A 27433-nucleotide genomic window follows, 5' to 3' on the forward strand; every position below is an offset into this window, starting at 1 on the left:
TATTCCCTTTAAATTTTTCTCCTTTCACCCTTAACCCATGCCCTCTGGTTTTTTTCTCCCCTAGCCTCAGTGGAAAAAGCCTGCTTGCATTCACTCTATCTATACCCATCAAAATCTTATACACCTCTATCAAATCTCCCCTCATTCTTCTATCCTCCAGGGAATAAAGTCCCAACCTATTCAATCTCTCTCTGTAACTCAGCTTCTCAAGTCCCAGCAACATCCTTGTGAACCTTCTCTGCACTCTTTCAATCTTATTTACATCCTTCCTGTAACTTGGTGACCAAAACTGTACACAATATTCTAAATTCGGCCTCACCATTGCCTTGTATAACCTTACCATAACACTCCAACTTTTATACTCGATACTCCGATTTATAAAGGCCAATGTACCAAAGGCACTCTTTACGACCCTATCCACCTGTGACGTCACTTTTAGGGAATTCTGTACCTGTATTCCCGGATCCCTCTGTTCAACTGCACTCTTCAGAGTCCTACCATTTACCCTGTACGTTCTACTTTGGTTTGTCCTTCCAAAGTGCAATATCTCACACTTTTCTGCGTTAAATTCCATTTGCCATTTTTCAGCCCATTTTTCTAGTTGGTCCAAATCCCTCTGCAAGCTTTGAAAACCTTCCTCACTGTCCACTACACCTCCAATCTTTGTATCATCAGCAAATTTGCTGATCCAATTGACCACATTATCATCCAGATCATTGATATAGATGACAAACAACAATGGACCCAACACCGATCCCTGCGGCACACCACTAGTCACAGGCCTCAGAGAAGCAATCCTCCACAACCACTCTCTGACTTCTTCCATTGAGCCAGTGTCTAATCCAATTTACTACCTCCCCATGTATACCTAGCAACTGAATCTTCCTAACTAACCTCCCATGAGGGACCTTGTCAAAGGCCTTGCTGAAATCCAGGTAGACAACATCCACCGCCTTCCCTTCATCCACTTTCCTGGTAACCTCCTCAAAAATCTCTAATAGATTGGTCAAACATGACCTACCACACACAAAGCCATGTTGACTCTCCCTAATAAGTCCCTGTCTATCCAAATATTTGTAGATCCTATCCCTTATCACACCTTCCAATAACTTGCCCACCACCGACGTCAAACTTATTGGCCTATAATTTCCCGGATTTCTTTTGGAACCTTTTTTAAACAGCGGAACAACATGAGCCACCCTCCAATCATCCGGCACCTCCCCCGTGAATACTGACATTTTAAATATGTCTGCCAGGGCCCCTGCAATTTCAACACTAGCTTCCCTCAAGGTCCGTGGGAATACCCTGTCCGGTCCTGGGGATTTATCCACTCTGATTTGCCTCAAGACAGCGAGCACCTCCTCCTCTTTAATCTGTAAAGGTTCCATGACCTCCCTACCTGTTTGCCCTATTTCCGTCGACTCCATGTCCGTTTCCTCAGTAAATACGGATGCAAAAAAACCATTTAGTATCTCCCCCATCTCTTTTGGTTCCATACACAGTCTACCACTCTGGTCTACAAGAGGACCAATTTTATCCCTCACTATCCTTTTGCTCCTAACATACCTATAGAAGCTCTTTGGATTTTCCTTCACTCTGTCTGCCAAAGCAACCTCATGTCTTCTTTTAGCCCTCCTGATTTCCCTCTTAAGTAGCTTCTTGCACTTTTTATACTCCTCGAGCATCTGATCTGTTCCTTGCTGCCTGTACATTTCATACAACTCTCTCTTCCTCTTAATCAGTGTTACAATCTCCCTCGAGAACCAAGGTTCCTTATTCCTATTTACTTTGCCTTTAATCCTGACAGGAACATACAAACTCTGCACTCTCAAAATTTCTCCTTTGAAGGCCTCCCACTTTCCATTTACATCCTTACCAGAGAACTGTGCCAATCCACACTTCCCAGATCCCTTCTCATTTCATCAAATTTGGCCTTTTTCCAGTTCAGAACTTCAACCTGAGGACCAGATCTATCTTTATCCATGATCAGGTTGAAACTAATGGCATTATGATCACTGGATCCAAAGTGTTCCCTCACACTCACATCCATCACCTGCCCCAACTCATTTCCCAATAGGAGATCCAATATCGCATCCTCTCTAGTTGGCACCTCTATATACTGATGTAGAAAATTTTCCTGATCACATTTTACAAACTCCACCCTATCTAAACCTTTAACAGTATGCGAGTCCCAATCTATATGTGGAAAATTAAAATCCCCTACTATCACAACTTTGTGTTTCTTGCAGTTGTCAGCTATCTCTCTGCTGATTTGCTCCTCCAATTCTCGCTGACTACTGGGTGGTCTATAATACAAGCCCATTAATGTGGTCATACCTTTCCTGTTTCTCAGCTCCACCCATAGGGCCTCTGTAGACAAGCTCCCTAATCTATCCTGCCTGAGTACCACTGTAACATTTTCCCTGACCAACAGTGGCACTCCCCCACCCTTTATCCCTCTGCCTCTATCCCGCCTGAAACATTGGAACCCTGGAACAATGAGCTGCCAGTCCTCCCCTCCTGTAGCCAAGTTTCACTAATGGCTACAATGTTATATTTCCATGTGTCTATCCACACCTTCAGCTCATCTGCCTTCCCCACAATACTCCTGGCGTTGAAATAGACACACCTCAAAAGGTTATTTCCACCACACTCAACCCTTCCATTTGTGATTTTACTTGAACTAACCTGTCTTTTTACCCCTGCTCCACTATCTGCTCTGACACTCTGGTTCCCATCCCCCTGCAAATCTAGTTTAAACGCTCCCCAATAACACTAGCAAACCTCCCTGCAAGTATATTGGTCCCCTTGTAGTTTAGGTGTAACCCGTCTCTCTTGTACAGGTCCCATCTGCCCCAGAAGAGGTCCCAATGATCCAAGAATCGGAAACCCTGCCCCCTACACCAGTTCCTCAGCCACGTGTTCATCCGCCCAAGCATCCTACTCCTACCCTCACTGGCATGTGGCTCAGGTAGCAATCCTGAGATTACTACCCTCGGGGTTCTGCTTTTTAACTTCCTTCCAAGCTCTTTGTACTCACTCTTTAGGAGCTCCTCACTCTTCCTTCCCACATCATTGGTACCGATGTGTACCATGACATGTGTCTGATCACCTTCCCACTTTAGAACGCTGTGCACGCGATCAGAGACATCCCTGACCTTGGCACCCGGGAGGCAACAAACCATGCGGGAGTCTCTGTCCCAATCACAGAACCTCCTGTCCGTACCTCTGACCATTGAGTCCCCTATCACTACTGCTCTCCTCTTCTTCCTCCCACCCTTTTGCGCTGTAGAACCAGACTCAGTATCAGAGTTCTGGCTGTCGCAGCTTGTCCCAGGTAAAGCATCTCCCACAACAGTATCCAATTCAGTATACCTGTTGTGGAGGGGTATGGCCACAGGGGAACACTGCTCTGCCTGTCCTTTCACATTTCCATTTCCTCTCCTTACAGTAACCCAATTTCCTGTGCTCTGCTGCTTAGGTGTAACTACCTCCCTAAAGCTACTGTCTATAAACTCTTCATTCTCCCGAATTAGATGGAGGTCATCAAGCTCCTTCTCCAGTTCCCTAACATGCTTTGCTCGCAGCTGCAGCTGGATGCATCTCTTGCAGGTGTTGTCGTCAGGGATACCGGAGGTCTCCCTGATCTCCCACATCCTGCAAGAAGAGCATTATACATTATAAATCCATCTACATCCTTTTTATAATGGGCAAAGACTGGAACTGCGCCCAGTTCTCCAGGAAGAGGTAATCCGAGCAAGTACTTCTCCAGAAAACAGAGAGGGGATAAACAAAAATGCTTCAAATAGGAGTAGAAATACAATGAGTTTTTAAGAATTAACATGTAGACCCATCTTGTAACCATAGGCCAAGTTACAGCCTGTTTTCAAAGCCATTGCCAGAACACAACATCTTTCTAACAACAGAGTCCTTGCTAGAATTCCTTGTTGGCTGATGCAGGAGTCCTGGAGAAACACTCCCCAACTAGATTTATGCATTCACTCTCACCAACTTCCCGATTGATGTTTGGGGATTTATGGCTCGCCAAGAACAGACGGGGCCATGAAAATATCCTTGCCAGTTCAGTGTTTAAAAAGAAATATTTCAATTTCACATGAAGCTGGAATGTATTCAAAAATACTTATTCTGGATGGGTGCATTCAAAAGCAGCAGGTGATTAAATATCTGAACTTCCACACAGGCTCCAGAATTGCCTCCCTTAGGCCACACACGCCATTTTGGAGTTGGCACCGTGCGTCAATTCTCCACATAATTAAAGATATTGATCAGAGCTGTGCTGCTGAAATCCTCATCCGTGCCACTGCCACCTCCATATTCAATTATTCCAGCGCTCCCCTCACCAGCCTCCTCCTCTCAACACTCCACAGCAACCCATGCATCCTCTGTAAAGTTCAGCTTATCAAAAACTCCACTGCCTGTATCCCAACTCGCACCTACCCAGTCATCCATCGCCCTTGCACTTGGTGCGGTACAGCCCTAATCTGCATTCCCTCAAGTCCAAGAGGTGTAGACTTGAAAGGATAAGTTGGACAGCTGGTTTAACCATCTGTGCCACCAGATCTAATAAGACCACTTAAAACACTAGAAGGTCCTGCTTTTGTTTGCTAAAACTGCTGATTATTCCAGGATCACCTTGGAATGCAAAGATAGCCCTTCGTTTCTCCATTGATTTGATTTATTATTGTCACATGTATTAGATATAGTGAAAAGTATTGTTTCTTGCGCACTATACAGATAAAGCATACCGTTCATAGAGGAGGGAAGGAGAGGCTGCAGAATGTAGTGTTACAGTCATAGCTAGGGTGTAGAGAAAGATCAACTTAGTGCGAGGTCGGTCAATTCAAAAGTCTGACAGCAGCAGGGAAGAAGCTGTTCTTGAGTCGGTTGGTACGTGACCTCAGACTTTTGTATTTTTTTCCCGACGGAAGAAGGTGGAAGAGAGAATGTCCGTGGGGGGTCCTTGATTATGCTGGCTGCTTTTCCGAGGCAGCGGGAAGTGTAGAGAGAGTTAATGGATGGGAGGCTGGTTTGAGTGGTTGGGAGGCTGGTTTGAGTGATTGGGAGGCTGGTTTGAGTGATTGGGAGGCTGGTTTGAGTGATTGGGAGGCTGGTTTGAGTGATTGGGAGGCTGGTTTGAGTGATTGGGAGGCTGGTTTGAGTGATTGGGAGGCTGGTTTGAGTGATTGGGAGGCTGGTTTGAGTGTTTGGGAGGCTGGTTTGAGTGATTGGGAGGCTGGTTTGAGTGATTGGGAGGCTGGTTTGAGTGATGTAAATAGTCTTCTCTGTTCCCTCCATTCTCACCTCCAGCAAGAGATGCAAGGAGCTCCGACCTCTTTCTCACCAAGATCGATTCAATCGAATTGCTGCATCTGCCGTGACCCTCCCTCCCACTTGCCCACCTGTCAGACGTACTTTAATGCACCCCTCCCTGCCCTAGCACTGAACTAATCTTTCTCCAGTTTCTGCTCATGCCCTCAGTTCATCATTCCCAAGAAGCCTTACCTCCTGCTCCCTTGACTCTATTCCCACTAATTCCCCTCCTGGTCCCCATGTCCAGCAGACAGTCCCAGTCTACTGAGTCTCTGGCTTATGAAGAGAGACTGAATAGACTGGGTCTATACTCTTTGGAATTCAGAAGAATGAGGGGAGATCTTATAGAAACATATAAAATTATGAAGGGAATAGATAAGATAGAAGCAGGGATGTTGTTTCTACTGGCGGGTGAAACTAGAACTAGGAGGCATAGCCTCAAAATAAGGGGAAGCAGATTTAGGACTGAGTTGAGGAGGAACTTTTTCACCCAAAGGGTTGTGAATCTGTGGAATTCCCTGCCCAGTGAAGCAGTTGAGGCTATCTCATTGAATGTTTTTAAGGCAAGGATAGATAAATTTTTGAACTGTAAAGGAATTAAGGGTTATGGTGAGCGGGCGGGTAAGTGGAGCTGAGTCCCTGAAAAGATCAGCCATGATTTTATTGAATGGCGGAGGAGGCTTGAGGGGCCAGATGGCCTACTCCTGCTCCTAGTTCTTATGTTCTTATACTGTTAACTCTCTCTTCAGGTGCTAGCTCTCTCTTCTTCAAATATGCCGTCATCAAACCTCATCAGTGGTTCGACTGGCAATGCTCACACTCGAATATTGGGCAAGATTGGATCTGATGCCATCCATGAGTCAATAGTTAAAATACTCATGGCCTAGACTCAGTCTTGAAGAGAGTAATTGGTGCCGTAGGAATGCTATCCAAGTGATTCATAGTCTTCAGGAATGGGGAAGCCAGGACTACCAGACATATTTCAATAGCCTATGGTGCAAGTCAACAGAGCCTGCTGACTTATCTACCAGCTAACTGTTTAACGTGTTTGAGAGGGAGGCATTATAAGCTGAGCTGATTGGCCTGTTTTTGTGCTGTATATTCTTTGGATGAGAAACATTTCTCTGGATGTCTCTAATGGAGCAGACAGTCAAGATAATAAGACATTTATAAAGTATCGATTGAGTGAAACAACTCAACTCCATTGTTGTAAACCCAGAAAATAATCTTAACCCATTCAGCCCTTGGCGGCACGGTGGCTCAGTGGTTAGCACCGCTGCCTCACGGCGCCAGGGACCCGGGTCCGATTCCCGGTTTGGGTCACTGTCTGTGTGGAGTTTGCACGTTCTCCCCGTATCTGCGTGGGTTTCCTCCGGGTGCTCTGGTTTCCTCCCACAGTCCAAAGATGTGCGGTTAGATGCATTGGCCATGCTAAATTGCCCCTTAGTGTCCCGGGATGCGTAGTTAGAGGGATTAGTGGGATAAATATATTGGGTTAAGGGGATAGGGCCTGAGTGAGATTGTGATCGGTGCAGACTCGATGGGACGAATGGCCTCCTTCTCCACCGTAGGGTTTCTATGATTCTATAAAAGGCAAAATATTCCATCATAAACCCAATAACTGGCTTACAACCCTTGGCCATCATGTATCGTTTGGGTAAAGATTACAGACATTACCTTGAACTGGTCCAATCTTGTTGCTCATTGCATATCGGAGTATCTGCTCATTTTTATCATACAGGACGAACGTGCGATCCACGGACAGCTGCTGAGTGGAGGGTACCGACCGCGCATCGTCGTCATGGATACAGCCCCGGAAGCTGATGGTCTGCTTCAACTGGAAGGAATAGCTCCGCGAGGTTCCGCCAGGAAATTCGACCGTGTACTGTATGTTTGAAGAGGACTTGATCGCTGAAGGAAGGGAAAAAAAACAAAGCCAGTCATTCTCAGCATTCAGGAGTGAGCTACATTGTTCATTAACTTATCAGCCTTGGCGGAGCAGACTCGATGGGCTGAATGGCCTAAGTCTGCTTCTATATCTTATGGTCTTAATATAAAATAATTAGAATTTGTATATTGCCTTTCACAACTGACCTAAAGTGTTCTGCAATCAATAAAACACTGCTCCCCCCACCCCGCAATCCAACACCTATTCACCAGCCCTCCCACCCTAAAAGTGCATCAATCCATACACAGCAAGATCCCACAAACAATGGGCTCAAATGATTCCTTTTATTTGAGGCATAAATATTGGCCGGGACGATAGGAAAAGCTCCTCTGCCATTCTTCCAATCTTTACATTCCTGAGGGGCAGATGGGGCCGCAGTGAAAGGCTGTATCATTGACGATGTACCATTTCCCCATTACTGCACTGGCTGCATCGGCCTGGGCCGTGTGTCCAATTCTCGGGACTGAGGCCTGAACTCAGAAGTTAGATTCCTACCCTCGGAGGTATGACAGACACGGGCAATAGCTACGTGAAGTGATGCACCTCAGTACAAGTTTGCACGTGTAGAGCTCTCTCATGTGCTGGTAGTTTCTTTTTTCCTAACCCAATGTTATTAGGACCAAGTCCCTGGATAACCTTTTCCCTTCGCAATCCACGATTTATGCGTAATAGAATGTTATTCACTCAAAATCTGGCCCATGACAGCCCACTTATTGACACCCCATCCACCACCTTGAACATCCACTCCACCATCACCGGTGCACCCTGTCTGTACAAGACACACTACAACAGTTGTCAAGGCCTTTGTGACAGCACCTGCAACTTCTACCACCGAGAAGGAGAACGCCAGCAGATACACGGGACTGTCACTTGCAAGTTCACCTCCCGGTCACACAGCCATCCTGACTTGGAAATATGTTGCCGTTCCTTTAGCATTGCTCCTGGAAAACCTTCTCTAGGTGCACGGTAGATGCACCTACACCACACAAATCACAACAGTTCAAAGTGGCGGCTTACCACCACCTCAAGAATTAACGATGCACAATTGCGTTGTCAGTAATGTCCACATCCCCAGAATTTTTATTTAAATAAATGTAGCACCCCCATCTATCAACTCAGCCGAGATCAGCTGGAAAGCGAATGTGGACCTGGGCCTGTATCGCACACTTACTCAGTGACCTAGCAAGAAAACAAGTTTAAAGTTTATTTATTAGTGTCACAAGTAGACTTAGATTAACACTGCGATGAAGTTACTGTGAAAAGGGATGGGCAATAAATGCTGGTCTTGCTAGCAACAGCTATAGTTTTTTTAAAACTAGATGTCACTGGAGTGAGGGCACTCCCAGCTGGAACCATATTTCAGCAAAGGATCTTCCAGGGAAGGAAAAAGAAGACTAGTTGTGAAAAAAAAATGAAAATAACAAGTAACAGAGGGTCCAAATTTCAGAAAGAAAATCAAATGACAGCTCAAGTTTATTTATTAGTGTCACAAGTTCGCTTACATCAACACAACAATGAAGCTACTGTGAAATTCCCCTAGTTGCCACACTCTGGCGCCTGTTTGGGTACACTGAGGGAGAATTTAGCGCGGTCAATGCACCTAACCAGCATGTCTTTCAGACTGTGGGAGGAAACCAGAGCACCCGGAGGAAACCCACGCAGACACGGGGAGAACGTGCAGACTCCGCACAGTCAGTGACTCAAGCTGGGAATCAAACCCGGGTCCTGGCGCTGTGAGGCAGTGCTGCTAACCACTATGCTATGTTAATGTTGCAGGAGTATTACGCTAAGAGACTGTTCACAACATCACTTGGGAAACTCTTTGAATTTCCTCAGGAATTTATATAAAATCAACGCAACATTTCAATTAATTTATTTTTTAAAATACAAAAAGTTACACAAGAAGTTCTGGGCGCTATTAACATAGTGTTGGGTCAGGAAATGTCAGAACACATCCAAGGCTTTGCTTTCTTTTTGGACTTGGGGGGAGGGGAAAAAAACTCCAACGAATACCACCCTTTCACACCCATCAAGAGGTCAACTGTGCCCTACAGCAAGAGTGGGTCTCTTCAGAGGCACAGAACATAGTGCACCCACATTGTCCTCAGTCACAAAGAGACTGCATTTAGGATAATTAAAGGAGTTGGTAGACTGACTCGATATTATGGTGGGGGGAGAAGAGTTCAGAACAAAAGGAGCGTAACCATAAAATTAGAATTAGGCTATCCAGGGGTGATGTCGGGAACATTCGGGAAAGCTATGATGAAAGAATATAACATTCAAAGGCATGAGGAAGCAAAACAAGGTGAAAAATAGAAGGAATGCTACAGCAACATATATTTTCTGAACTATAACCATTGTTTAAGAAGCAATCAATGTTTGTTAGTGAGAAGGAAACTAGCCTGTACCGACTCTCTGAAAGAGCCATTGAATGGGTCGCACTTCCTGCATTTTCCCCAAAGCCCTGCAAGTTGCTCCTTTTCAAGCTGATATCCACGGAAGTAATGTTGCTATTATAACGCCCATGCTTGCAGCTCACTATTTTCCCACGCCCAACGCAAATCAAACAAGATCTTCCTCATTTAGACAAAGTTGACTTGGAGATTTTTCTGCAATATTTTTATAACTAAGAAATCTCCAAAGGAATTTTAAAAAAAAATAATCATTTTTTCGTAAACGGCCACTATGAGTTATAGGCTCACAGCAATGTCTTGGAAATTAATATTTAATTCTGAGAGGGCCAGCAACCTTGTGCACACCAGGATCACGTGTTACCAGGCCTTGTGGTAATAATGGAAGCAAGCTGTCGGCATCAGTTGTCCCTTCCAGTCCTCCCTGAATGAAGGTTTTGAATTAGGGCCTTACAGACGGGCGCTGGGAGGTAAGCTATCAGAGATGTTTGCAGGAGAGACTGAGCTGGGGGCCACAGTGATGCTTGGAGAAGTACTCCTGCACTCCTCAACTGCGCAGAAATGAATGGAAAACCTTCACCATATCTCCAGCAGCCTCCAGCCGACACAGAACTGGTGGAGAGAAAAGGATAGGTTCGTATTTCAGAAGTGACTCTTCTGCAAAACTAAAGTTGATAAAAAAAAATGTTTTATTCATTCGTGGGACATGGGCGTCACTGGCTGGCCAGCATTTATTGCCCATCCCTAGCTGCCCCTGGAGGGCAGTTGAGAGTCAACCACATTGCTGTGGCTTTGGAGTCACATGTAGGCCAGACCAGGTAAGGGCGGCAGGTTTCCTTCCCTAAAGGACATTAGTGAACCAGATGGGTTTTTCCAACAATTGACAATGGTTTCGTGGTCATCAATAGATTCTTAATTCCAGATATTTTTAATTCTTAATTCCAGATTTTTTTAATTGAATTCAAATTCCACCATTTGCTGAAGCGGGATTTGCATTCGGGTCCCCAGAACATTAGCTGAGTTTCTGAATTAACAGTCTAGAGAATACTTCCAGAACATTGCCTGTCCCGACATGTTGAATTTTCTTTTTGCTGATTTCATAAGATATAGGAGCAGAATTAGGCCATTCGGCCCATCAAGTCCGCTCTGCCATTTGATCATGGCTGACATGCTCCTCATCCCCATTTTCCTGCCTTCTCCCCATAATCCTCCAACCCATTTCCAATTAAAAATCTGTCCAACTCCTCCTTAAATTTACTCACTGTCCCAGCATCCACCGCACTTTGGGGCAGCGAATTCCACAGATTCACAACCCTTTGGGAGAAGTTGTTTCTCCTCAGCTCTGTTTTAAATTTGCTACGCCTTATCCTGAGACTATAACCTCTCTTCCAATGGTGTTAAGCATTGAACTGGTCACTGACAAGTTGTCAACACTGCTTCAAACTAAAAAACAATGAAGAATGTTCCTCCGCGTGCTCACCGGAGCTCGAGTAGTGGTACAGCTCGTTGTATGGCTCTATACGCACGGTTGCCTCATGTGGAATTTCAGGGACCCGTCCTTCCAGCGAGGTGGTGATGGTGAGGTGATTATGCTCATCGATTCCGCTGAAGTGCTGATTGATGGTAAGTTTCTCATTACCAGGGTTAAAGGTCACCTCCGCTTGACGATTGAATTCACCACCTAGTGGGGGAAAGAAAAACACCAGACCATCCAGTCACAACCAACCCCTGTATGTGCACAGTTTCACAACATGAAACAACAAGTTTGCATTTACCGTATACAGCACCTTCAACAGCGGAAAATGTCTCAAGGCTCTTCACAGGACTGCAGTTAGTCACTGAGCCACATAAAGAAGTAGTAGGACAGTTAGCCAAAGGTTTTAAAGGGGTAGAGGGAAGGCAGAGAGGGATTAGGGAGGGAGTTCCAGGGCTGAGGGCCCACACAAATGAAGGCACAACAGTCTCTGGTGGGGCAAAGCAAATCAGGGTTTCACAGAAGACTAATTGGAAAGATAGTGGGCTGTAGGGCAGGAGGAGGTTGCAGAGAGGAAGGGGATTGTTGGGCTAGTGGCTACAGAGATTAGGATGGATAGGCTTGAGTTGTTTTCTCTGGAACAGAGAAGACTGAGAGGCGACCTGATTGAGGTGTACAAGATTATGAGGGGCACAGACAGAGTGGATAAGGAGCAGCTGTTCCCCTTAGTTCAAGGGTCAGTTACGAGGGGACACAAGTGAGGGGTGGAAGGTTTAGGGAGGGTTTTGAGGAAAGACTTATTTATCCAGAGAGTGGTGACAGTCTGGAATGCACTGCCTGCGAGAGCGGGTTGCCTCACATCCTTTAAAAGACAAGTACCTGGCACGCCATAACATTCAAAGCTATGGGCCAAGTACCGGCAAGTGGGATTAGGTGGGAAGGTCAGGACCTTTCATGCGTCAGTGCAAACTCAATGGGCCAAAGGGCCTCTTCTGCACTGTAGTAATCTGTGATTCTGAGAGGTGAGGTCAGAGGGGAATTTGAACACAGGAACTAAATTTTAAACGTGAGGCAGTACAGGACTGAGAACCAATGTTCAGCGCAGGGGTGGTGGATGCAAAAACTTAACACGTGCATTACAGACTTATCATGACAGAACACCACTATTATGCAAGTTCCCTGGAGAGGTCTGGACTGAATTAATGTGGTAACCATATGGATGAAGACAGATGTTAAAAGTTTCCAAATGGTTGTAGTAACTTACAATGACCTATAATTTTTGCAAATGTTACATTTTGGCCCAGCCAACAGGATTTCCACAAGGATTTAACAAATTTAATCACAAGACCGAACTCTGAATACTTGGAGTCCCTAATGTAATAAAGGGGCATTTCCTGTCCTCCTCAGACAGCTCTGAGCTCAGTGTCCAAGGGAATGCAGCACAGCGCATTCTCATCAGAATGAAACAACACTCAAAATTCTCAGATTTGTCTAGGCAGCATGCAACATAAAACAATAGAGTTATTGATTGTGTTGAACCAAAGTGTGAAAGGTCAGAACACTCTGTCAAGCGCTGGAAGAGACGGCTGCAATAATCTTCACAGTTTCCCGTGATAAATTATTCACTTGGCCTGAGGACCTGAATGCATTAGTATCATGGTATAATCTTCACTTCCTGTTGGTGCCTCATGTGCGTCATGGTGGCCCAGTGGTTAGCACTGCTGCCTCTCAGCGCCGGGGACCTGCGTTCGATTCCCGGCTTGGGTCACTGTCTGTGTGGAGTCTCCCCGAGTCTGTGTGGGTTTCCTCCGGGTGCTCCGGTTTCCTCCCACAGTCTGAAAGACGTGCTGGTTAGGTGCATTGGCCGTGCTAAATTCTCCCTCAGTGTACCCAAACAGGCGCCGGAGTGTGGCGACTACGGAATTTTCACAGTAACTTCATTGCAGTGTTAATGTAAGCTTACTTGTGACACTAATAAATAAACTTTCTTTTTTAATTATCGGGTTTTGGAAGAGATCGATTACCCTAATGACTATCTTTGACTTTCTGAAGATAGAATACATTTATGAAGATGGCCAGGCAACTGGTCTCCCCGGGATATGTAGGGTAGGCAGAGTTATTTCCATTCATGACCAGTTCAAAACTATGGATCATGATAGTCATTAATGAATCCAATTGCAGATTCAGGAGAAACTTCTTTACTCCAGAGAATGGTCAGCATGGAACTCACTACCACCTGGAGTGCTTGAGATGAACACTATTAAATGCATTTAAAGATAAGCTCAATAAACAAATGAGAAAGAATGGTACCGAAGAGTCGGAGGATAGGTTCAGATTAATGGTGATGGAGGGGGAGACTGGTGTGGAGCATAAATGTTTTTATTAATTTATTTATTTATTAGTGTCACAAGTAGGCTTACATTAACACTGCAATGAAGTTACTGTGAAAATGCCCTAGTCGCCACACTCTGGCGCCTGTTCGGGTACACTGAGGGAGAATTTAACACGGCCACTGCACCTAACCAGCACGTCTTTCAGACTGTGGGAGGAAACCGGAGCACCTGGAGGAAACCCACGCGGACACGGGGAGAACACGCAGACTCCACACAGACAGTGACCTAGGCCGGGAATCGAACCCAGGTCCCTGGCGCTGTGAGGCAGCAGTGCTAACCACTGTGCCACCGTGCCACCCAAAATATCCATCTGGACTAGCCGGGCTTGTTTCTTTGCTGTAAATGTTCTGTAATTCTGCAACGCAAAATATGGGCGTCAAGTTTAGCTCACAGCACACAATACAATGTTTGAAAGCATTGAGTGGGTGAGGTGGGGTAAATAGATATTTCCTCTGGCGGGGAGATCAGAACCAGGGACATTAATATTAGAACATGAGTTATGTCCCTCAGGAGTGATGGCAGAGATGACCTTTCCGCTCAGAAGGTGGGGGTAAATCTAGAACTCTACCCACTCCAACCTTCAACCCCACCCTACCTCCCATCCCTCCAAAAAAAACAGCTGCTGAGACAGAGGTCAGCGGAAAATGTCAACATGGAAGAAATTGAGAATTAAATAAGGATATTGAGAGTTACAAAACCAATTTAGAAGTTAAGATGCAGCTTGATAAATCAACCATTTTGAATTTACGGTTGATCTATTTTTTCTGGACAAGGTTATCCAGACATATTGAGCCAAGGTGAGTAAATGAGGATAGGATACTGCTAAGTCAGGATCTCACTGAATAGCAGACCCCAATTGAGGGGCTGAATGGCCTCTTTCTGTTCTTATCTTGGTAACTTCCCATGCTCTGAAGGACAAGGGCAACACAGGGACAGAACTGTGCAGTGTGCTCGAACAGGTGCTGCCTCACAGCGCCAGGGACCCGAGTTCAATTCCCGGCTTGGGTCACTGACTGTGTGGAGTTTGCACATTCTCCCCGTGTCTGCGTGGGCTTCCTCCGGGTGCTCCAGTTTCATCCCACACTCCAAAGATGTGGAGGTTAGGTTGATTGGCCGTGCTAAATTGTTCCTTAGTGTCAGGGGGAATAGTAGGGTAAATACATGGGGTTACAGGAATAGACCCAGGTGGGATTGTTGTCTATGCAGGTTCAATGGGCTGAATGGCCTCCTTCTGCACTGTAGGGATTCTATGATTCTATGAAAGACTATGGAGAGAGATGACAGTGGGAGATACACGATGGGAATCTCATCATTATATCCTCGTGCTAAGCAGATCTAAATATTTTATATGGGCAATCCAAACTTTGGTCCAGGGAAGAAAATGCTAAATAATTCAGCTCTGGGGAACAGGAGATTAGGAGGGCGGCTGATAAATTCTCTTTAGTCCTTCACTTCCCATTGGTGCCTCATGTCTAAAGGAGCTGATACGAGGATAGAAATTTAATCTCTTGGTGACAATTCGCAGTTTTTCCATCTGGCGATCCAACTCTGATCCTTCTCGGAGGAGCTGCCTTTCCGAGTGGGATGAGAGTTCTGGCACCATTCCCGTAATCCTGGTTTCATTATCCTCAAGAGAAAGATCAAGTCACTTGTTGTCTGCACCAAAATTGAGCAACTTTGGTGGGAAAAGCTGTGACACAGGCTACCACAGGGCTTTCAATCAGAGGAATCTAGTGAAACATGATTGCATCAAGCTTTACAGAAAGGGTTTTTAAACTGTTCCCACTACCTGCCATCAACTTAACCCTCATGATTGCTGACATTGAGATCACCAATACTACTCAATCCTCCATATTATTCACATATCCTGCCAATCCCTCAAACCTGCCCACCCTCTCAACACCAGGTTAAAGTCCAATAGGCTTATTTGGTATCACAAGCTTTCAGAGCGCTGCTCCTTCATCCACTCACCTGATGTAGGAGTGACACTCCGAAAGCTCGTGATACCAAATAGACCTGTTGGGACTTTAACCTGGTGTTGTGAGACTTCTCACTGTGCCCATCCTGGTCCAACGCCAGCATCTCCATGTCATGGCTACCCTCATCAATTCCTGGAAAATAACCAACCCCAGTTTGCTCAGGAGCAATTTTTCAAAATTCCAAATCCTCTCCCTGACCCTCCGTCATCACATGTTAAACAGTTGCCAATTTTTTTTTGCCTTGAATACACTTACCTGCGCCAGATCCTTCCTAGTCACTCACTGCCTCCCATCACTACCAGAGTGCGTCTGTTGTCTCATTAGCCACCACCAACAACATTGCCTCTTCCTCACTGCTGCCAAATCTTCCTCTCGCTCTTGTGATTTCCATAAGGAAGATCTCAAACATACTCTGATCCACCACACCATGAAAAGGTTAGAGAGGCAGGAGAGGGAATTCCAGAGCTTGCAGCTGAAGCAGCTGTTAAGTATGGTTGCCAATATTGTAGCAATCAAAGCCGGTGTCAATCCATTTCACGCCAACATAACCCAGTCCTCTCAGGGTGAAGAAACTACTTACCAACAATGCTAAATCCGTTTTCATAGCCCGGTTGCTCCAAGGCAAACATCCAACCGATAATACTTCCAACAGAAGACAGTGGCAAGAGAGAGCAGCCGAGCACTGCTGGGATTCTGCTGATAGCAGTGTATGACCGACCATCATTCACCACTACGTATGAATGCAGGTCAATGTTCTCAAACTGAACAGGGACCGGGCTGGATCCAACAAAAATCTTTGCATTCACCTTTCCGTTCACACGTTGTGGAGATCCTGTTAAAAAAAAAAGGAAAAATAGTTATCGGATTTCCAAACTCATTCCTGGGATGGATTTGTTGTGACTGAAGGGTCATCCCGATCCAAAGATCCACCTGGACAGGATGTGGTGGACATCAAAAAAGCATAAGATTAAAGGGTGGATTTTATGGGGTTCTGTGGTCTCCACTACCCTCCCCTCCTCCCACCCAGCAACTAAAGTCAGTGGTTAGTCTGCCCACGATCCTGAAAGCTACCCTGCAATCATTTAACGCTGGGACTTAAAAGGTCGCCCAACACCTCCCCCTCCTCCCCTAACCAGTAACATTTCAGGCGGGTCAGAAGCTGGGTCACCTCGGCCTTCAAACACACCGGCAGCCGAGTGTAAAATCCAGCTCCAAGGTTCAAACATGGTGCTCATTCTTCTTCCCAAAGGTTTGATAACATAACCAGAGAGGCACCAGGAGAGTATGAGAAGGGACTGGCAGCTAACATAAAAAGGAATCCAAAAGTCTTCTGTAATTATATAATCAGTAAATTAGTGTTAATAGTGTGAAAGTACTCTCTACATTAATCTGCTTGTAAATAAAACGTTGTAGTTTGTTATATACTAGCTGGTGGCTGCCAATCCTTCCAATTACTACAGGATAGGCTAAAAATTGAATAAAGGGATATTAAAAAGGCCCTGTGATATGAAGTTAATAAGTCACCAGGACCAGAGGGGACACACTTAAAGGCAGCAAAGGTGGAAATTGAGGAGGTAGCATCATAGAATACCTACAGTGCAGGAGGAGGTCATTCGGCCCATCGAGTCTGCACCGACTCCCCAACAGAGCATCTTATCCATTCCCACCTCTCTGTCCTATCCCCTTAACCTTATATATTTACCCCACTAATCCTCCCAACCTACACAGCTTGGGACACTAAAGGGCAACTTAGCATGACCAATCCACATCTTTGGACTGTGGGAGGAAAACGGAGCACCTGGAGGAAACCCAAGCAAACACGGGGAGAACGTGCAAACTCCGCACAGATAGTGACTCAAAACTGGAATCGAACCGCTGTGCCACCTATACTTGCCATAATCTTCTAATCCTCCTTAGATATGGTGGGTGATGCCAGAGGACTGGAGAACTGCAAACATTATGCATTTGATAAGGTTCCCTATGGTAGGCTATTGCAGAAAATATGGAGGCATGGGATTGAGGGTGATTTTGCGGTTTGGATCAGGAATTGGCTAGCTGTAAGAAGACAGAGGGTGGTGGTTGATGGGAAATGTTCATCCTGGAGTCCAGTTACTAGTGGTGTACCGCAAGGATCTGTTTTGGGGCCACTGCTGTTTGTAATTTTCATAAATGACCTGGATGAGGGCGTAGAAGGATGGGTTAGTAAATTTGCGGATGACACTAAAGTCGGTGGAGTTGTGGACAGTGCGGAAGGATGTTGCAGGTTATAGAGGGACATAGATAAGCTGCAGAGCTGGGCTGAGAGGTGGCAAATGGAGTTTAATGCGGAAAAGTGTGAGATGACTCACTTTGGAAGGAGTAACAAGAATACAGAGTACTGGGCTATTGGTAAGATACTTGGTTGTGTGGATGGGCAGAGAGACCCAGGTGTCCATGTGCATAGATTCCTGAAAGTTGGCACCCAGGTTGATAGGGTTGTTAAGAAGGCGTACAGTGTGTTAGCTTTTATTGGTAGAGGGATTGAGTTTCGGAGCCATGATGTCATGTTGCAGCTATACAAAACTCTGGTGCGACCGTACTTGGAGTATTGCGTACAGTTCTGGTCGCTGCATTATAGGAAGGATGTGGAAGCATTGGAAAAGGTGCAGAGGAGATTTACCAGGATGTTGCCTGGTATGGTGGGAAGGTCTTATGAGGAAAGGCTGAGTGACTTGAGGCTGTTTTCGTTAGAGAGAAGAAGGTTAAGAGGTGACTTAATAGAGGCATACAAGATGATCAGAGGATTAGATAGGGTGGACAGTGAGAGCCTTTTTCCTCGGATGGTGATGGCTAGCACGAGGGGACATAGCTTTAAATTAAGGGGTGATAGATATAGGACAGATGTCAGAGGTAGGTTCTTTAGTCAGAGAGTAGTAAGGGCGTGGAATGCCCTGCCTGCAACTCGTCAACATTAAGGGCATTTAAAGGGTCATTGGATAAACATATGGATGATATTGGAATAGTGTAGGTTAGATGAGATTTAGATTGGTTTCACAGGTCGGCGCAACATTGAGGGCCGAAGGGCCTGTACTGCGCTGTAATGTTCTATGTTCTATTGTACAAAAATTAGTGTAATATAAAACCCAGCGAGTACAAACCAGTCCAAAGATGTGCGGGTCAGGTTGATTGGCCATGGTAAATTGGCCCCCTTAATGTCAGGGGGAGTAGTGGGGCTATGGGGATAGGGCCTGGGTGGGATTGCGGTCAGTGCAGCCTCGATTGGCCGAATGGCCTCCTGCACAGTAGGGATTCTATGAAACCAGTCAATTGGTGGAGGGAAAGTTTTTAAAAATGATAACCTGGGATACAATTAGCAGCCATTTGGGCAAATGTGGATTAATTAAGGAAACACAGCAAGGATTTGTCAAAGACAATTCGTGTTTAACCAACTTGATTGGCTTTTCTGAAGAGGTAACTGAGGATTGATGAGGGTTAAAGCAATTGATGTGGTGTACGGGGACTTCGGAATGGTGTTTGACAGAATGTCACATAACAGGCACGCAAACAGAACTGAAGCTTAGAAAATAAAGAAAGGATTGTGGCAGCACGGATATAAAAGGTGCTGGAGTGGCAGGAAACAGTGGAAGCTGTTTTTTTGGACTGAAGGAAGGTATATGGTGGGTTGGTACTGGGTTCATTGCTTTTCATGGCAGATTAAACTTAATGCAGTGAAGTGATACATTTTAGTATGAAGAATGAAGGAAAACAATTCTAAAGTGGGTGCAAGGACTGGGGATTTATTTGCTCAAATTGTTGAAGGTGGCAGGGCAGGTTGAGAAGTTGGTTAAAGGGGCAGATAGGATCCTGAACTTTATAACTGGAGACACAGGGTTACAGCAGCAAGGAAATGATGATAAACTTCATAAAACACTGGTTCTGACGTAACTGGAGTTCTATCGCCAAATCTAGGAAGCACATGATAGGGAGGATGTGAAAGCTTTCCAGAGGGTGCAGGAGAGGTTTATGAGAATACTCCAGGGAGGAGGGATTTCGGTTCCATGGAAGGATTGGAGAAGCTTGGGTTATTCTGCTTCAAGATGGTCAAGAGGAGATTTGATAGAGATGTTCAAAATCACAAGGGGTCAGGACAGTTAAAGCTTATTGATTAGTCACACATTTAGTAGGCTTACATTAACGCTGCAATGAAGTTACTGTGTAAATCCCCGAGTCACCACACTCCGGCACCTGTTAGGGTACACTGAGGGAGAATTTAGCACGGCCAATGCACCTAACCAGCACGTCTTTGGACTGTGGGAGGAAACCGGAGCACCCGGAGGAAACCTACACAGACACGGGGAGAACGTGCAAACTCCAGAGAGACATTGACCCGAGCCGGGAATCGAAGCCAGGTCCCTGGTGCTATGAAGAAGCAGCGCTGACCACTGTACCACCGTGCTGCCCCAGAGTCAACATGGAGAAACTATAACCACTGGCAGAAGGTTCAAATATCAGAGCACCAGACCAAAAGAACAAACAGTGGCACGAGGAAAAGCATTTTGACACAGTGAGTAGTTGGAATTTGCAATGTGCTTCTGAAGTGTGTGGTGGAGGCAGATTCAATCGTGGCTTTCAAAAGGGAATTGGATAAGCACCTGAACAGAGAAAAAAAACAGGGCTGTGGAGAAAGGACGGAGAAGTTGGACTCGCCGAGTTGCTCTCACAGAGAACTGACATGGGCATGACAGGGTGAATAACTCCACGAATGCTGTAATCATTCTGTGATTCAAGAAAGCGGTGGATGCTGGTGTTGATGAGAACATTCAAGGCTGATAACAGATCTTTGATCCGGGTGAGGGTATCAATGGGTGGGATTTGAAAAGAATAATTGTGGGTGAATTCAGTTGAGGTTGAAGACAGCCGTGACCCCCACCCCCCCCACCCACCCGGGGAACAGAATTGAAGAGATTGAGTGGTCAACGCCTGATCCGAAGCTCCATCATGATTGGATAGCCTGTGATCTCACAGTTTGCGATTTTTATAAACTCGGGTAAGTGTTGCATGTCACCCATCAATCACCCAGTTTTCAGAAAAAAAATCCCAACAGATTAATCTCCCTCCCATTCACAAATCAACAGTCAGGCTTCAAAGAACAAATAACAATACAGCACAGGAATAGGCCCTTCGGCCCTCCAAGCCCGTGCCGCTCCCTGGTCCAAACTAGACCATTCTTTTGTATCCCTCCATTCCCACTCCGTTCATATGGCCATCCAGATAAGTCTTAAACGTTCCCAGTATGTCTGCCTCCACCACCCTGCCTGGCAGCGCATTCCAGGCCCCCACCACCCTCTGTGTAAAATATGTCCTTCTGATATCTGTGTTAAACCTCCCCCCCTTCACCTTGAACCTATGACCCCTCGTGAACGTCACCACCAACCTGGGGAAAAGCTTCCCACCGTTCACCCTATTTATGCCTTTCATAATTTTATACACCTCTATTAAGTCTCCCCTCATCCTCCGTCTTTCCAGGGAGAACAACCCCAGTTTACCCAATCTCTCCTCATAACTAAGCCTCTCCATACCAGGCAACATCCTGGTAAACCTCCTCTGTACTCTCTCCAAAGTCTCCACGTCCTTCTGGTAGTGTGGCGACCAGAACTGGACGCAGTATTCCAAATGCAGCCGAACCAACGTTCTATACATCTGCAACATCAGACCCCAACTTTTATACTCTATGCCCCGTCCTATAAAGGCAAGCATGCCATATGCCTTCTTCACCACCTTCTCCACCTGTGACATCACCTTCAAGGATCTGTGGACTTGTACACCCAGGTCCCTCTGCGTATCTACACCCTTTATGGTTCTGCCATTTATCGTATAGCTCCTCCCTACATTATTTCTACCAAAATGCATCACTTCGCATTTATCAGGATTGAAATCCATCTGCCATTTCTTTGCCCAAATTTCCAGCCTATCTATATCCTTCTGTAGCTTCTGACAATGCTCCTCACTATCTGCAAGTCCTGCCAATTTTGTGTCATCCGCAAACTTACTGATCACCCCAGTTACACCTTCTTCCAGATCGTTTATATAAATCACAAACAGCAGAGGTCCCAATACAGAGCCCTGCGGAACACCACTAGTTCCCACATTATCTGTACCTTTTAAGACCTGGCTAGCTGTAGAGATTTGCATTCTAGTTAGTATTCTGTAACTTGATTTCTGTGTCTGTGCACTGTTGGAGAACAGATAACCACTCCATCTGACGAAGGGGCAGCGCTCCGAAAGCTTATGGTATTTGCTACCAAATAAACCTGTTGGACTTTAACCTGGTGTTGTGAGACTTCTTACTGTGAACACCACTAGTCACAGGCATCCAGCCGGAAAAAGACCCTTCCACTACCACCCTCTGTCTTCTGTGACCAAGCCAGTTCTCCACCCATCTAGCCACCTCCCCCTTTATCCCATGAGATCCAACATTTTTCACCAGCCTACCATGAGGGACTTTGTCAAACGCTTTACTAAAGTCCATATAGACGACATCCACGGCCCTTCCCTCGTCAACCATTCTGGTCACTTCTTCAAAAAACTCCACCAGGTTAGTGAGGGATGACCTCCCTCTCACAAAACCATGCTGACTATCGTTAATGAGTTTATTCTTTTCTAAATGTGCATACATCCTATCTCTAAGAATCTTCTCCAACAACTTCCCCATCACGGACGTCAAGCTCACCGACCTATAATTACCCGGGTTATCCTTCCTACCCTTCTTAAATAACGGGACCACATTAGCTATCCTCCAATCCTCTGGGACCTCACCTGCGTCCAGTGATGAGACAAAGATTTGCGAAAGAGGCTCAGCGATTTCATCTCTCGTCTCCCTGAGCAGCCTTGTACAATGTACGATCAACACAGACAAATCGAAGCAGATACCAAATAGTACGGCGTAGTGTGAGCGACCTTTTAGCAGGAGAATAGGCAGAATTTCTCCAAGTCTAAATTAACTGATTTCATAGAATAGAATTATAGGCTGTTGAAGGAGGCCATTCAGCCCATCAAGTCTGCACTGATAACAATCCTAACCAGACTCTATCCCCATAACCTCACCTATTTACCCTGCTAATCCCCTGACACTAAGGGGCAATTTAGCATAGTCAATCAACCTAACCTGCACATCTTTGGAGTGTGGGAGGAAACCGGAGCACCCGGAGAAAACCCACGCAGACACGGGGAAAATGTCCCAAGGAATTGAACCTTGGTCCCTGGCACGGAGATGCAGCGGTTAACCACTTTGCCACCGTGTCGCCCCTAATAAATCTTTATTAAACAAAACAAAGAACAATACAGCACAGGAACAGGCCCTTCGGCCCTCCAAACCCGTGCCGCTCCCTGGTCCAAACTAGACCATTCTTTTGTATCCCTCCATTCCCACTCCGTTCATATGGCTGTCTAGATAAGTCTTAAATGTTCCCAGTGTGTCCGCCTCCACAACCTTGCCTGGCAGCGCATTCCAGGCCCCCACCACCCTCTGTGTAAAATATGTCCGTCTGATATCTGTGTTAAACCTCCCCCCACCTTCACCTTGAACCTATGACCCCTCGTGAACGTCACCACCGACCTGGGGAAAAGCTTCCCACCGTTCACCCTATCTATGCCTTTCATAATTTTATACACCTCTATTAAGTCTCCCCTCATCCTCCGTCTTTCCAGGGAGAACAACCCCAGTTTACCCAATCTCTCCTCATAACTAAGCCCCTCCATACCAGGTAACATCCTGGTAAACCTCCTCTGTAGTCTCTCCAAAGCCTCCACGTCCTTCTGGTAGTGTGGCGACCAGAACTGGACACAGTATTCCAGATGCGGCCGAACCAACGTTCTATACATCTGCAACATCAGACCCCAACTTTTATACTCTATGCCCCGTCCTATAAAGGCAAGCATGCCATATGCCTTCTTCACCACCTTCTCCACCTGTGACGTCACTTTCAAGGATCTGTGGACTTGCACACCCAGGTCCCTCTGCGTATCTACACCCTTTATGGTTCTGCCATTTATCATATAGCTCCTCCCTACATTATTTCTACCAAAATGCATCACTTCGCATTTATCTGGATTGAACTCCATCTGCCATTTCTTTGCCCAAATTTCCAGCCTATCTATATCCTTCTGTAGCTTCTGACAATGTTCCTCACTATCTGCAAGTCCTGCCAATTTTGTGTCGTCTGCAAACTTACTGATCACCCCAGTTACACCTTCTTCCAGATCATTTATATAAATCACAAACAGCAGAGGTCCCAATACAGAGCCCTGCGGAACACCACTTGTAAGAAGTTTAACAACACCAGGTTAAAGTCCAACAGGTTTATTTGGTAGCAAAAGCCAGGCAAGGTCGCCACACTACCAGAAGGACGTGGAGGCTTTGGAGAGAGTACAGAGGAGGTTTACCAGGATGTTACCTGGTATGGAGGGGCTTAGTTATGAGGAGAGATTGGGTAAACTGGGGTTGTTCTCCCTGGAAAGACGGAGGATGAGGGGAGACTTAATAGAGGTGTATAAAATTATGAAAGGCATAGATAGGGTGAACGGTGGGAAGCTTTTCCCCGGGTCGGTGGTGACGTTCACGAGGGGTCATAGGTTCAAGGTGAAGGGGGGGAGGTTTAACACAGATATCATCCCTGACCTGGAATTGAACCTGGGCCGTGGCGGTGACAGCGTGGAATCCTAACCACTAGACCACCAGGGAAGGTAAGGAGCACTTCCATCATTAAACTGAGGCATTTGTCTTTCTGGTGGTCTTCTACTTTTGACCACCTTCTTGTTCTGTCAGATGTCCACTCGCAAAGTCACTACCCTATAAAGAGTTCGGAGGCTTTCGTTTGTAGGCAATATGCATCCAGATAACCCGACCAGCCATTGCTAAAATCTTTTCTTGCAGCTGCGTAGGCCTTTTGGTTTTGGAATGAAAATCATAAAGCAAATCAGACTTACCTTCTGCGACACACTGCTTGCCATTCCCATAATAGCCAGGATTACAATGACAGCAGAAGCCTGCCACATAGTCCCTGCATTGGCCGTGAATCGAGCAGACATGACGACTGTTGGCACAGGTCAGTTGTCTTTCTGTACTGTATGAGAAAACTGGTAGAAGGGGGGGAAGAAATGCCATGATCAAACTTGCAGAACAAGACACAGATTTTTAACTTTAGCAAGAGTTTGGTTACATTTACAGACGTTAGACATGCGGGTGGCGGGGTAGACAGAATGCTTCTTTGTTTCTGTCACTTATTTAGAATTTTACCCTATAAGAGAGAAACACACACAAGTAAACACAGCTAATAAAAAAGTTAAAATCAAGAGTATTACTCCAAATATTACACCGAGGAGAAAAGATGTCCAATATAACTGTGACAATATCGAGGGAGAAAGGAAATAATCAGGTAGGATACAGAGGGACAGAGAGAATGGCTCCAATATGATCTCATGAAAAGGGATACAGGACACAATCTCTTTCCTTGGACTGGCCCAGTCTCACTAAGAACACTCAGCGCATTGACTCAGTGAATGTGTCAGGCGCTGACAAACTAATGGGATGGCAGGCTGTAACCAGCGGGCTGCCACAGGGATCAGTGTTGAAGCCTCGACTATTTGCAATCTATACCAATGACTTGGATGAAGGGACCAAATGCATGGTAGATTTTTAAATTGTTAAGATTACATAAGAGTCTGCAACAGGATTTAGACCAGTTGTACAAGTTGGTAAAGCTTTGGCAGGGATGGAGTATAATGTGGGAGAATGTGAACTTTGGCTGGAAGAATAGAAAAGCAGCATCTTATTTAAATGGAGAGAGACTGCAGAACTCATTGGTGCAGAGGGATCGGAGTGTCCCGATACATAAATAAGAACATGAGAACTAGGAGCAGGAGTAGACCACCTGGCCCCTCGAGCCTGCTCCGCCATTCAATAAGATCATGGCTGATCTTTTCATGGACTCAGCTTCACTTAACCGCCTGCTCACCATAACCCTTAATTCCTTTACTGTTCAAAAATCTATCTTTGCCTGAAAAACCTTTGCCTTAAAAGAACCCCATGCATCCCGGACATTCTCTCTTCCACCTTCTTCCATCAGGAACAAGATACAAAAGTCTGAGATCACATACCAACTGACTCAAAAACAGCTTCTTCCCTGCTGCCATCAGACTTTTGAATGAACATACCTCACATTAAGTTGATCATTCTCTACACTCTAGTACACCAAATGCGTTCAAGTCAGGCGACCCTGACCTACACAAGAAAGTCAGATACGATGTAAGGAGATCCATCAAAGATGCCAAAAGACAGTACCGGACCAAGCTAGAGTCCCAGGCTAGCCACACCGACCCCTGCCGATTATGGCAAGGTCTGCAAGACATTACAGGCTACGAGATGAAGGCATGTAAAATCGCCGGCTCCAACACATCCCTCCCTGATGAGCTCAATGCATTCTATGCCCGTTTTGAGCAAGAAGCCAGCAAGAACATGCCCTCCGCCCTGGAAGCCCTGGATGGACCTGTATCTGGGGGTCACCATTGCAGATGTCAGAGCAGCTTTCTTGAAGGTCAACCCACAGAAAGCGACTAGCCCGGATGGGGTACCCGGACGTGCACTCAGATCCTGTGCGGATCAGCTCGCTTGGTATTCACAGACACCTTCAACCTCTCTTTACAACAATCTGAGGTCTCTATCTGCTTCAAGAAGATGACCATCATCCCGGTACCTAAGAAAAACCAAGCAGCCTCAATGACTATCGTCCGGTGGCTCTGACATCCATCATGATGAAGTGCTTCGAAAGGTTAGTCATGGCACGAATCAATCCCAGCCTCCCGGACTGCCTGGATCCATTACAGTTCGCCTACTGCCGCAACAGGTCCACAGCAGACACTCTCTCCCTGGCCCTGCACTCAACCCTGGAACACCTAGATAACAAGGACGCCTATGTCAGACTCCTATTTATTGACTACAGCTCAGTCTTCAACACCATTATTCCCACAAAACCCATCTCCAAACTCCGTGGCCTGGGCTTCGGCACCTCCCTGTGACTGGATCCTGAACTTCCTAACTCACAGACCACAATCAGTAAGGATAGGCAACAACATCTCCTCCACAATGATCCTCAACACTGGTGCCCCACAAGGCTGTGTTCTCAGCCCCCTACCTTACTCCTTATACACCTATGACTGTGTGGCCAAATTCCCCTCCAATTCGATTTTCAAGTTTGCTGACGACACCACCGTAGTGGGTCAGATCTCAAACAATGACAAGACAGAGTACAGGAATGAGATAGAGAATCTGGTGAACTGGTGCGGCAACAATAATCTCTCCCTCAATGTCAACAAAATGAAGGAGATTGTCATCGACTTCAGGAAGTGTTAAGGAGAACATGCCTCCGCCTACATCAATGGGGATGAAGTAGAAAGGGTCGAGAGCATCAAGTTTTTAGGTGTCCAGATCACCAACAACCAGTCCTGGTCCCCCCCATACCATCACTATAGTTAAGAAAGCCCACCAACGCCTCTACTTTCTCAGGAGGCTAAGGAAATTTGGCATGTCAGCTACGACTCTCTCCAACTTTTACAGATACACCATAGAAAACATTCTTTCTGGTTGTATCACAGCTTGGTATGGGCTCCTGCTCTGCCCAAGACCGCAAGAAACTACAAAAGGTTGTGAATGTAGCAAACCAGCCTCCCATCCATTTACTCTGTCTACACCTCCCACTGCCTCGGCAAAGCAGCCAGCATAATTAAGGGGACACCACGCACCCCGGACATTCTCTCTTCCACCATCTTCCATCGGGAAAAAGATACAAAAGTCTGAGGTCACGTACCAACCGACTCAAGAACAGCTTCTTCCCTGCTGCTGTCAGACTTTTGAATGGACCCAC

General features: G+C 45.9%; 1 protein-coding gene across 1 annotated transcript in view; it reads right to left on the minus strand.

Moving 5' to 3' along the window:
- Window positions 1-27433, minus strand: part of nid1a (nidogen 1a) — a 120773-nt gene that overhangs the window by 72385 nt on the left and 20955 nt on the right. Inside the window, exons 5-8 of the mRNA XM_078213409.1 lie at window positions 24501-24650; window positions 16117-16368; window positions 11171-11371; window positions 7009-7242 (exon numbers count right to left, since the gene is read on the minus strand). Of these exons, the coding sequence (XP_078069535.1) occupies window positions 7009-7242; window positions 11171-11371; window positions 16117-16368; window positions 24501-24650 (837 nt within the window). The remainder of the gene's footprint in view (window positions 1-7008; window positions 7243-11170; window positions 11372-16116; window positions 16369-24500; window positions 24651-27433) is intronic.

This window comes from Mustelus asterias, chromosome 5 (assembly GCF_964213995.1).
Source record: "Mustelus asterias chromosome 5, sMusAst1.hap1.1, whole genome shotgun sequence".
Classification (NCBI taxonomy): Eukaryota; Metazoa; Chordata; class Chondrichthyes; order Carcharhiniformes; family Triakidae; genus Mustelus; species Mustelus asterias.